This window comes from Liolophura sinensis, chromosome 8 (genome assembly GCF_032854445.1).
Source record: "Liolophura sinensis isolate JHLJ2023 chromosome 8, CUHK_Ljap_v2, whole genome shotgun sequence".
NCBI classification, from domain to species: Eukaryota; Metazoa; Mollusca; class Polyplacophora; order Chitonida; family Chitonidae; genus Liolophura; species Liolophura sinensis.
The window spans coordinates 21,733,848-21,746,683 of NC_088302.1; the positions used below are offsets into that span (position 1 = coordinate 21,733,848).

At 38.9% G+C, this 12,836-nt stretch overlaps 1 protein-coding gene across 1 annotated transcript in view; it reads left to right on the forward strand.

Annotated features, from left to right (window-relative positions):
• Window positions 1-12,836, forward strand: part of LOC135473308 (heat shock protein 75 kDa, mitochondrial-like) — a 57,089-nt gene continuing 44,253 nt past the window's right edge. The window contains 3 exon segments of the mRNA XM_064753155.1: window positions 1-25; window positions 898-1,058; window positions 2,751-2,811. Of these exon segments, the coding sequence (XP_064609225.1) occupies window positions 1-25; window positions 898-1,058; window positions 2,751-2,811 (247 nt within the window).

Genomic DNA, 12,836 nt, shown 5'->3' on the forward strand with positions numbered 1-12,836 from the left:
ATGGTGGCCAGTTTTCCACGTTCAGGTGAGCTGGTGGTGACATTTGGTTCCCAGTGAGTTACTGTGACGATGTGGGGAGATTTGATTAGGAAGTAGGCTTCCCAGTGTCCTTTGATTCACGCGGAGTGCAGCTAGGCCTAAATTTAAAGGTGCGGGAACAAACTTCCATCTGTAAACCGTTCCTATCTTTTACAAAACTTCGGCCTCCTTGGCCGAAGTAGTTAGCATGCCCAGCGTGGCACAATGATCATGGAGCCTTTCACCAATGTAGTTGCTGTGAGTTCAAGTCCAGCTCATGCTGGCTTCCTCTCCGGCCGAATGTGGGAAGGCCTGTCAGGAACTTGTGGATGGTCATGGATTTCCCCTGGGATTTGCCCGGTTTTCTCCCCCCATAATGTTGGCTGCCATCGTATAGGTGAAACAGTCTTGAGTACAGCATAAAACACCAATCAAATAAACAATAAATTTAACAGACATGACCACAGGAGTTCAGTTATACCTGCATGACAGAAATAAACAAACAAGTTCATTTCAAGCTAATGCACATATTGTTGTGTATTAAATTAAATAAAAGGGATTAAATTACATGCAATTACATGCAGCAGTAAGGATGTTCAAGATATAGTAATCAAGCCCCAGACAAACGGACGAAAATTTTACAGTAAACAATTAAAAGTGAAACATATTATTCAGAAGGATTCAGGCAGATTTCCTTTGTTTTTGAATTGATGTGTATGTATGGACATGTCAAACTGGTGTCGTGCACTGCAGTAATTACCTGCTTAGAGAGAGTTGAAGTGTAATTGAAAATGGATCTAAGAATGCAAATCTATAAGATGCTGTGTCTGATGTTACGAGCTTATGGCATGGTTGTTTATCGTCTGTCCGTGTTCACAGGTATAAGTACAAACAGACTTGCGTGTTTGGACTTGAAGCAGCCATGGTGGAGATCCCATACTGTCAACCCTGTGAGGAGTTTGTCTACAGAAGCTGCTACGGAGGGAGACAAAACCGAGGAAGATTATCACTCCATCATCAAGGACACAGAAGAGCCAAAGGTACTGTAGTCCTTCTGTATTCACTAACACAAGTAATGCTACAGGTATACATGTAGGCTTCTGCTGGAAACTATTGGCTTCCATGATTTTACAGGACACTAATGCAGCTGTAGGCATTGTGGCATAGTTCACATCTATGAAGGTGAAATACTGAGTAAACTAGAACCCATGGGGTTCTAATGAGGTTTATATTGGTTATGTGTAGATAAGCGGTAAGATTTGAAGAACAACAGAGGGGATGCAGTGACCTACTTCTGGCAGCCATATTGGAGTACTGTGGCTATACCAGTCCCATACTTCTTACAGCGCATGTGTCTCACTACCTTTTGCTTTACATCACTGCCACCAATAGACAAGTTTGACCATTTGCAGCCTGTGAGATGCAGGGAGGATTGTTTAGACTTAGCCTCATCATTTGTTCCATTCTGCGGAAACTATTTAATCACATTTGTCATTAGATTTTAGGTTTTGGTTACAATCATGTTGCATGTACTCTAGATAAAGAGAATGCATGTGTATAAAGTGCGTATTATTAGAAGCAAAGGATTGTTGTTTTCTGACATTACTTCCTGCCTCATCACCATGACCCCAGTGACTCGATCGGCATTGTTCAAGATTTCTGTACAAAAATTTGCTGGTGATGGGCAGTGATACAAAAGCAAAACATACAAAGCGGCGCAAGTGCTGTGAGGAATATGTACCCAGTCCATGTAGACAGGACTCCAATATGACTGACTGGTTGAAAAGGCTTACAGTCTGGTTGACTGGTTGAGATGGCCAGGCTTGGCAACCCTGAATGTTGTATTTGTTTGGGGGGCCTCCGCGGCTCAGTCGGTTAGCGCGCTAGTGCAGCGTAATGACCCAGGAGCCTCTCACCAATGCAGTCGCTGTGAGTTCATGTCCAGCTCATGCTGTCTCTCTCTCCGGCTGTACGTGGGGAGGTCTGCCAGCAACCTGCGGATGGTCGTGGGTTTCCCGCGGGCTCTGCCCGGTTTCCTCCCATCATAATGCTGGCCCCCCATCGTATAAGTGAAATATTCTTGAGTACGGCGTAAAACACCAATCAAATAAATAAATAAATAGTATTTGTTTGGAATGCACTGACTTTCATCCAAGTGATTATCAGTTGTTTCCTAATATAAACATTCTTTGGTGTGGAGAAAGCTCTAGTGTATTGCATTGAATAAACATAGTCCTAGCATTATTCATTTGTTTGCCGTACGTGGGAAGTTCCGGCAACAACCTGTGGATTGTCATGGGTTAGCCCGGTTTCCACCCACCATAATGCTGGCCGTCGTCGTATAATTGAATTATTCTTGAGTATAGTGTAAAACACCAGTCAAATAATTAATATAGAAATATTCATTTGTTTGTGTGTTGTTTTCAGAATGTTATATTGCCTTGTTGATCATCAAGAGGAGTGTGTTTATGGTGATGAATATTTCTGTATGAAAGTTATATCATAGTTACATTACACTACGTCATGGTTTGTATATCACACTGTCCAAATTTGTATAGACAGATGAATTTTTAACACGCTGACATGTATTTAAAAAACCTAAACCTGGAGCAGAAAGAGATTTTAACGGCACTGATCATCTTCATTTTGATGTCTGTGATGTTAACTTACAATGTATCTGTTTCTACTGTAGCGTCGTTCTGTTTTTAATGTGATGTAATCACCTTGAGCAGGTAAAAGAATCTTTGAAGTCAGTAGAAGCCCTGTGGCAGGGCATTTCGCTGGGTCTCCAATGTAAGGTACACACGATATATGGATTGTCTGACTCAGATTGGTAAACCAGCCTCATATATGGTGTGTCAAAATGGAAATTGTTGAACCAGCCTAAAATTAGGCTTGTAAATGTCATGTGGAGCTGACAAGTGCACCCATGATGTGCAGTGCTGATCTTCAAGATAATGAAGTTAATGCAATGAAGTGACGATATTTATAATTCCATACCTGGCAGTTCATCAGTCCAATTGACATATTTATTTCATACCTCTTGTGTTGCTGATGTCCGCTAAAAAACTGACCACGGTCCTCACCTGTGTATATGTATATTGCTTGCAAAAGGTGGGTCATTTTGTAAAGAATAATGAAACAATGTGGAACTCGAATTGACAAATGAATATGCAAGAAGTATATTTCTTGTTCTAGATCTAATAGTGCAGTCAAATGCACATCTTGTTTAGAACCAAAATTGCTGTTTTTTTTTAGTTTAACTCTCTGATAAAAATAAAGGTCTTTATTCTTAATTTATTGTTAATGCTAATTGCAAACTTGTATATAATGGTATTAAATGTTGCTCTCAGGATTAGGTGACTTAAAACCATCAGAAACTAGGTTGTACAGGGTAGGGACGGGGTGCTGCATGGGGTAAAATATGATTATAAGTTTGCCCCTCTAGTTGAACAGAACCCTATCTTTGGCCAGCTCTCCCACTGATGTTTACAGCCTCCCTTGTATAAAACCTTTGCCAGCACAGATTCCTGAATTTCCTTTCCCTGCTCATGTAACCCCATGATTATTGACTTTGAGCCTGTGTACTTTATGACCAGTGCTTGATTTGATTTCGACAGTAGCAAAATGTTCTGGTCTGTACAACATGACATGTGTCACTGGAGGCTTTTGGCAGATCCACCATGCGAACAGTAGGTTTTATATCTAGCCACGCCTGAGTCCACTTGTTCTCAAAGCATTGCTCTTCCCCCTCCAACCCTCATCGCCAACCTCACTAAGGCCAAACAAATTTATACTTTTGTTGCACGAGCAGAGTGAATTCTATTTCACTGTTGGAGGTGTGTATAAAAAGAAATAAATTGGACACATCATCTGATGTATGGAAAATATGAACAGTTCAACAATTTTTCCTCTTACAAAGTCATGTTTACTTGATCAGAAAATCGTATTAAAAAACACAGAAAAAGAAACAAGAAAAAATGTAAAAACATCAAAATTTTTAGCGTTGTGTTTATTCCAGTTTTTGAGCTTTTAGTTTTGGCTTACCTGTAAATCACAGAATGAGATTGGTATTGCCTAATGCTGACATTGGAGCTACTTTACAAATGACATTTCTGTACTCAGATCGACATTGACAAGTACACGTTCTGTTGTAGATCTGAATTACCGAGTCAGTTCCTTAACAAGTGTACCGGGCTGTTATTGAACACTTACCCAGATTGAATACTTGGAAATTATACCAACATGATTGTCCTGAAAGCTAGCATGGCAATTGAATGAAACTGAATGAAAATTTTTTGCAAGTGACTCCTCAATTATTTGTCTTTAAAAGCACAATTTGGTAGGAGACTTCAAGTCTACCAAGAAATAACTTCTTGTAATGGATGAGGCGAAGGTATTGTTCAGTGATTCCTGACTTATCTGGACATTGGTATCACTTGTGAACATTAAAAAATTGCTATATCCAAATAGTTGCTTCTTGTTCTGTTCACTGGTTGACCTCATTTGAATGGAGATCATTAGGTACATTTGGGACGCTGATAGTAAGCACATGTTGCCTTTTTCTGCTGTGCTCGGGACACTTTAACTATAAACCCTGCAGTGAGATTCATTTTCCTTCATGCCATCTTTAATCAGGCTCCGTTCACCTCTTGCAGGCATGTGAAAAGTTACGCCAAATCTGTTACAGGGGTGAGGGAGTGGTGTGCCCAGTGTAGCCAGAAATATTTGAAATGTAAGACATTTATTAGGTCTATCTCTTAGCATTTGTAGTCAGGTTCTCTCCACCGCTCACATATATCATCTGTAGTCAGGTTCCCTCCACCGCTCACATGTATCATCTGTAGTCAGGTTCCCTCCACCGCTCACATGTATCATCTGTAGTCAGGTTCCCTCCACCGCTCACATGTATCATCTGTAGTCAGGTTCCCTCCACCACTCACATGTACCATCTGTAGTCAGGTTCCCTCCACCACTCACATGTACCATCTGTAGTCAGGTTAACTCCACTGCTCACATGTACCATCTGTTGTCAGGTTCCCTCCAATGCTTACCATCAGTAGTTAGGTTCTCTCCACCACTCACATGTACCATCTGTAGTCAGGTTCTCTCCACTGCTCACGTACCATCTGTAGTCAGGTTCCCTTCACCTTTTATCATCTGTCGTCATTTACCTCCACTTCTTACCATCTGTAGTCAGGTTCCCTCCACCTCATCTGTAGTCGGGTTCCCTCCACCTCTTACCATCTATAGTTAAGTTCTCTTCACCTCTTACCAACAAGTCAGGTTCCCTCCACCTCTTACTAACTGTAGCCAGGGAACCCCTTATCAACTGCAGTCGGGTTCGCTACACCTCTTATCATCTGTAGTCAGGTTCCCTCCACTTCTAATCATCTGTTGTCAGGTTCCCTCCATCTCCTTTCATCCATAGTCAGGTTCCCTCCACCTCTTATCATCTGTTGTTAGGTTCCCTCCACCTCTTATCATCTGTAGTCAGGTTCCCTCCACCTGTTATCATCTGTTGTCAGATTCCCTCCACCTGTTATCATCTGTTGTCAGGTTCCCTCCACCTCTTATCATCTGTAGTCGGGTTCCCTCCACCTGTTATCATCTGTAGTCAGGTTCCCTCCACCTCATCTGTAGTCAGGTTCCCTCCACCTCATCTATAGTCAGGTTCCCTCCACCTCATCTACAGTCAGGTTCCCTCCATCTCTTATCGTCTTTAGTCAGGTTCCCTCCACCTCTTATCATCTGTAGTCAGGTTCCCTCCACCTCTTATCATCTGTTGTCAGGTTCCCTCCACCTCTTATCATCTGTAGTCAGGGTCCCTCCACCTCTTATCATCTGTTGTCGGGTTCCCTCCACCTCATCTGTAGTCAGGTTCCCTCCACCTCATCTGTAGTCAGGTTCCCTCCATCTCTTATCATCTGTAGTCAGGTTCCCTCCACCTCTTACCATTTGTAGTTCAATTCCATCCACCTCTTTCTGTCTGCAGCCAGGTTGTGAATTTATTCCCTATTTTCTCGTCTTCTTTTTAGTTTCAGATCACGACCCTTGGAATACTATGACCGTTTTCGATGGTAGCAATATTGGGTGAAATGGTCATAGCATTCCAGTTATATAATAGATGCATGTACATATAGTAATACATGTGACATGATCAAGTAGTATTGAAATAGTAATTGGCAGGGCAGGATTGGGCAGCTTTTTAATACATCACAGTTTCTTGTCTTTAAAAACTTTAATTAGTGTGAGTAAAGTAGATTTGTGACTGGTGTGATCTGGCTTTTATGGGAAGCAGATCATCCCTAATTTCTGGTGCAATCATCATCCAATCAAATGCAGAGCTGTACAGTTTGAATGGCTGTGTAGAATGTTAATGGTTTCCATGGTGGCTTTAAACCCAATTCTATTTAAGGATGCTAAATTGGTACGAAAGGGGTTCCTTGGTTCTGGGAATGTGTGGTGCAGTGTACTATAACTGAGATTTCCGAACCTTGATCTGTATAGACAGGTTGCCTCGACATTGTTGAATTGGACTAAGACAGTGTAGCCTGATTGGTGGTACATGTCGTATATGTCAGTGTGTAAACCAATCAGTAGATACCCTTTCTTGTTTTTATTGCCGTGTGTTTGGTTGCCAGTTTGCCTGTATGTTGGGCTGTAAAGTGAAGGCTTGAGGACAGAAGAGTTTAAGAGAACAGCTGTGTTGTCCCATCCTTCAGTTTTCCCGGGGTCCTTCAGTCTTGGCAAACTGTCTTCTGAAAGCCGGCTGATGAAGGGAGATATGAATCAATAGGGCCTGGCTTCAATATTCTAGTGCGATTGAATTAACATGGAAATTAAAGAAAACGGTCCGAGGCGATTTCTATGGAAATCAGCATGGCCAGTCCGGAGAGGAGCCGTTGTATAACCCACATCAGTCTTTGTCAACCGGGGCCATACAATTGCCATCGCGAGGAAATTATCCCTCCACCAGTCTCCATAAATTCCCTGCCAAATTGTTTGATTTCTTTACCGTCCCCAGGAACCGGCATCTTATGGAGTAGAAGGGGGCCAAGCCAAAACACCCCGTCTTATATATCATCTCTTTTTTCCCACTCCATCTACTTCTCCAATGGAGACACAGTTCAAGTTTTCGTCACTGTTTTTGTTCATTTCACCATAGAATGGCCATTTATAAAAGACGCACCCAGCACTCTTTTGCATCCGTTGAACTAGCACAGCGAAAATCTTGTCTCAGTCTGGTCACGACGTTGTTTCAACCCTTTCGTGTATGGCCAGTTTTTCTCTTTTTTCTTTGTCTCTGTTTTTTTTTCTTTGGCGGAATCATCTGTCATAAGGCATATGTTCACATGAACTATTTCTCATTTGCTATTTTGCAACTGTGAATTCGAGACACATTGTTCCACCAACAGACGACAAGTAAAGATCACTAGCAATTTGTACACATCCTGAAGCGCCTGAAATCTCCATGGAAAAAAGTGTGGTAAAGCTCATCACAGTTCGTTGATAAGAATTTTTGTTGCATAATGAGGACATGTGTTCAGATTTAAATGCTCAGATTTTGACGTCTCAACTTCTTCATTCTTTAATCATTTTCTTTAAATTTTATCAGCACTATAAAGCCACACACTCCTTCCAATCATGTGATTGCATTGGTTTTGTTTCCATGTTGAAAGGAAATATGGGAATCCTTCAGTATGGTTATATGTTTGCATCTTGCTTATCCTTTTTATTTTGGGACAGTTCTATTTTAACGCCTCCTAGCATCACCATAATTGATAATTTCTGTGTTTCCATTGTTCCTAGCTCCCAGTAACTCTGCTTTATGTGATAAAGTTTGTCAGATACTTGGCACGGTTTACATCCTTTGGGGCCTTCCCTCATTTGGCCCAAGGTTGTGCTTAAGGCCAATCTACCTAAGATGAAGGAAACCGTAGCCTGAAATGAAGCTTTCACTGGTTTTGCTGTAGTTTTTAGTCAGGAGGTTTTCCAGGTACCTAGTTTAATTCAAAAAGGCTATACTGGATATTTTGGGCAAAAAATCCATATACTCTGTCAAGTCAAATTGTCTTCACTTACCTAGAATAACTCATATTATTGAATTGACCGACTGGTACCTGTCCTATTTTCAGTTTTTAAATAAGTTTAAAAATTTTAAAAAGTTATAGGCTAACTGTTACGCTGTTTAAAAATTTTAGGAACTTTTTTTTTTTATTGGTAATATGTGCAAAGACAAGGCTGTTGTTTTGTGAAAGGTGTTGAGTAATTATTTGAAATATTGTGAAGTAATAACAAATATCTGATTTTCGCTGATTATTTTTTGGCCATAAATTTCCGGAATAATATCTTCATATTTTTGCTAGCTCTTCATTGAAACACATAAAAGGAAACCAGTGTGTTAATAATAGTGGATATTGTAACCCAGGAAACATTGAAGAAATGCATCTTGATCTGTATTTCAGCTTAAATCCAAACGTTGGTACACTGTAATTTTTCAGACTTTTTGCGTGTTTATTATAGCATATCCTGAAGGCATTATTCTATGTAAACTGATAAAATTATATTTTTTGTGAAGACCTGAAAATGGGCAAACCGACCATGTCTCCAAGATGAAAATAAAAAGGTGATGGGAGAATCTTTTATCTTCTAAAATTAAAACAGAAGGTTCTGAATTCTCACGATGATTTGTGTGCATGCCTTAATTCCTGAAAGCTATAGCATACATGCGAGATTTAAAGCAAACAGTCCTGTCAAAATCTAAAGTAGATCTCCAAAGTAGTTTCCGTGCACGATGCTCTCCACAACGTGTTAGTTTTCAGAAACTGAAGGTTACAGCAAAGTCTCTTGTATCACTACCCACATTCGTGGAGAATTACTACTGTTATATTTGTATTTGTGACATTATATAGTGTTTGCCATGAAGAAGATGTAAGGAGGGCTAAAAAAAAAAATGGTCATTTGGTTTACTATACAGCAGTTTCAGCTACTTTGCTGCATTAAATCATCCTAATATCGCCCCTAATTCATGTGTTTGATTCTACACGTTGTCAGTCATGTGTTCTATGTTAAAGAGTCTTCGAGGGTCAATTTTCCAACGCGTATATGTATTGGTGATTTCTGAGGAGAGAAACCGGTGCAATGAAATACAGCGATACATATATATACTGCCAATAAATAAAGCACAAATAATAAATTTTTGTCTTCTAATGTAGGCCTACATTTGGATATAGCATAGCAAGCTATATGTTTTGATCACATGTTATCATGTTTTGATCACATGTTATCAGGTTTTGATCACAAAACGGCAGCTGCTCGTTTATACAGAAATGTTTCGACAGGTAAAAAAAAATTACCAGTCTCATTAGGCAAGTTGCCATAGAACGAAATAATACTGCAACCCTTGCTATCAAAACAAGATGACATGGTAAAGTTATCAGTGAGTGAGATACTGGAATATACCCAGTAGGCTGAGTTATTCGAGAATGTCATGACAAGTCGTAATTCTGGGCAATCGACGTGTACATACATATACTTGTAGTCCTACACGTGTAAGTAACTACAAGAGTCTCTGAACCGGTAGGTCTATACACATATGCACATGTACATGTCTTTTGATTTTCCCAACCCTCTTTACTTAATCAACTTCACACTATCCAGGTGTATTGCTGGGGACCCAAAATGGTGAAGTGTTGAGTATTTTCAACGATGTGTAATACACTAAGCTTACCCAGAGCTCCCTATTTTGGAAAAGTAGGGAGTACAGCACTACCTCTGTAAATTATCTGTAGCACTGATCGACCTCTTGGGTTGTAACTGCCCAACAGTTGATCTACCTAATTGTGTGAATGCCAACAAACGTATTATACAAAGTTTTTCATGGTCCATTGAAGCAGGTATCTGTTAAACTGTGAAATGAGCTGTGAATTACGTTTGCTATATGTGATGAACATTTGGATATAATCCTGAAAAGATAAAAAAAACAACAAACAAAAAAAACATATTGTCAGATTGTACATGTATTTTATGTGTCCTTGCCATATTTGTACTGTTAAGATACAAACATACAATTTTAGGACCAAAACATGTATTGTATTATGATATCTTGCCACATATGGCAGTGATACAAATAATGAAGATTTTCATGCTCACTCTAACTGAACAAATAGAAATGGTAACGACTTTGGTAAACAAATTTCGGGAAACTGTGTACAATCTGACAGTAGGCCCTATATCATAATACGATGTTCTGGTCCAATGCATTCTCTTTATAGTCGTGTAATAATGAGGTGGTACCAGGTCCTTCATTACAGACAGAATAAGTCTGTCAAGAATAGGAGAATAGGTCCTTTGACAAGAATAGACAAGAATAGGTCCTTTGTGGGTGGAGAAGACCAGTTAATTGTTGTAGAAGACAATTGGTCATTAGTTACAAGAAAAATTAAAATAGAAGAGCACTAGACCCATTTCACAGCCCTTGGGCTCTAGTTAGCTACATAAACTTCTATAGGGTAATAACTCTACTGACACTAGAGCATCCTATAAACTTCTATAGGGTAATAATTCTACTGACACTAGAGCATCCTATAAACTTCTATAGGGTAATAATTCTACTGACACTAGAGCATCCTATAAACTTCTGTAGGGTATTAACTCTACTGACACTATAGCATCCTATAAACTTCTATAAGGTAATAACTCTACTGACACTAGAGCATCCTATAAACTTCTATAGGGTAATAACTCTACTGACACTATAGCATCCTATAAACTTCTATAGGGTAATAACTCTACTGACACTAGAGCATCCTATAAACTTCTATAGGGTAATAGAGCATCCTATAAACTTCTATAGGGTAATAACTCTACTGACACTAGAGCATCCTATAAACTTCTATAGGGTAATAACTCCACTGACACTAGGGCATCCTATAAACTTCTATAGGGTAATAACTCTACTGACACTATAGCATCCTATAAACTTCTATAGGGTAATAACTCTACTGACACTAGAGCATCCTATAAACTTCTATAGGGTAATAGAGCATCCTATAAACTTCTATAGGGTAATAGCTCCACTGACACTAGGGCATCCTATAAACTTCTATAGGGTAATAACTCTACTGACACTATAGCATCCTATAAACTTCTATAGGGTAATAACTCCACTGACACTAGGGCATCCTATAAACTTCTACAGGGTAATAACTCTACTGACACTAGAGCATCCTATAAACTTATATAGGGTAATAACTCCACTGACACTAGGGCATCATAAATGACAGCTTAAGTATATCCACAGTCGAATTTATTTATATTATCATAATCCCATGTGTCATGCAGTTTGTTTGGAAATCTGCATCAACCACTTTATCCTATTCATAAAATTTTATTTCTGAGCGGTTAAAGGGCACTAAAGGTACTATAAAACATTTTTAAGGAAAATGAAGAAACAAAATTTTTCTGAAATATTCAGAAATGGCGTCATCTATGAACATACTGGGACCTCAGGACCTGCTTAGCCATTAGCAGTTCAGGCTCTCCCTCTGTCTTAAGTTGTTTTGACAACTATCACGATTGATGTCAGCAGGCTACTTTAATTTCTATTCTGACTGCTGTTGCCTAACAAAAACTAGCTTAATGCCATTTTTATACCTCAAGAAAAAAAATGACGAGCGTTTTTGAGCTTTTATATGTTAAGCCACATCATACATGTAAATTTTGTGTTAGAAATTAAAAACCAAGGGCTTGATGTATCCTATAAATTGAAATATTCAGATATATTCAGAAGACATTTCTTTCAGTTAATTTGTTTATCTGGAATAATCCTGGTTCTTAGAATTTTATTTGGTAACATTGTTTATATTTATTTATTTATTTGATCGATGTTTTATGCTGTACTCAAGACTATTTCACTTATATGACGGCGACAAGCATTATGGTGGGAGAAAACCAGGCAAAGCTCAGTGAAAAGACACGAACATCCGCAGGTTGCTGGCAGACCTTCCCACTTTCAGTTGGGAGAGGAAGCCAGTCTGAGCTGGACTTGAAACTCATTTGTCCATATTCATAGTGCAAATAGGAGTACTTGTTGATTCATTGACGTTCAATTATAAAAGCTATAAAACTCCATTATAAAGGTGCAACTTAACGTTTTTACATGAATCAATATGAAACAGCAGTGTTAAAGGTGAAGAAAACTCTAACATGCAGTATTTGTTCAGATGAAAATTCATTAAACATTGTCCATAAAAGTAATCGGATGTATTTTTTAAAGAATTTTTGCAATCTAGTGAAATGAATTTGAAGATTGGATTCTACGGTGGACTTTTTGAACAATATTTTGCCCAGTGATATCACATCAGGTTTTTGCCACTCAACACTCTAGATTTCACCAATGCATATACTTATAGATTTATGAATACATTCGCCAAATGGACCTTGAATCAAGCTGTATCAAGCAAATATATTAATGTGACCTCTCTAATACCCACAGGTTCACTACAGGCCACTGTAGATGTTTTTAAACCATTTTAGTCAGTTGGAAAAATAATGAAACTATTTTCTTTTACAGTTTTTAATGGTCTTTCATGTGATATATACTTTATCTTAGTGTTTTCCTTGTCTCTAAGAGTATTCTACTTATACTGAAGTGGCAATCAGACTTAATAGTGACTGCATAAATGACTACTTTGAATAAGTAAAAAAAAAAACACCTTTACAGAAAATATTACCTTGCCATTAATTTGCAGATGGTAACGCTTGTATACTTGATACTAGTAGTGATGTTTAAGCTGCTGACTTCGTCAGGCTAT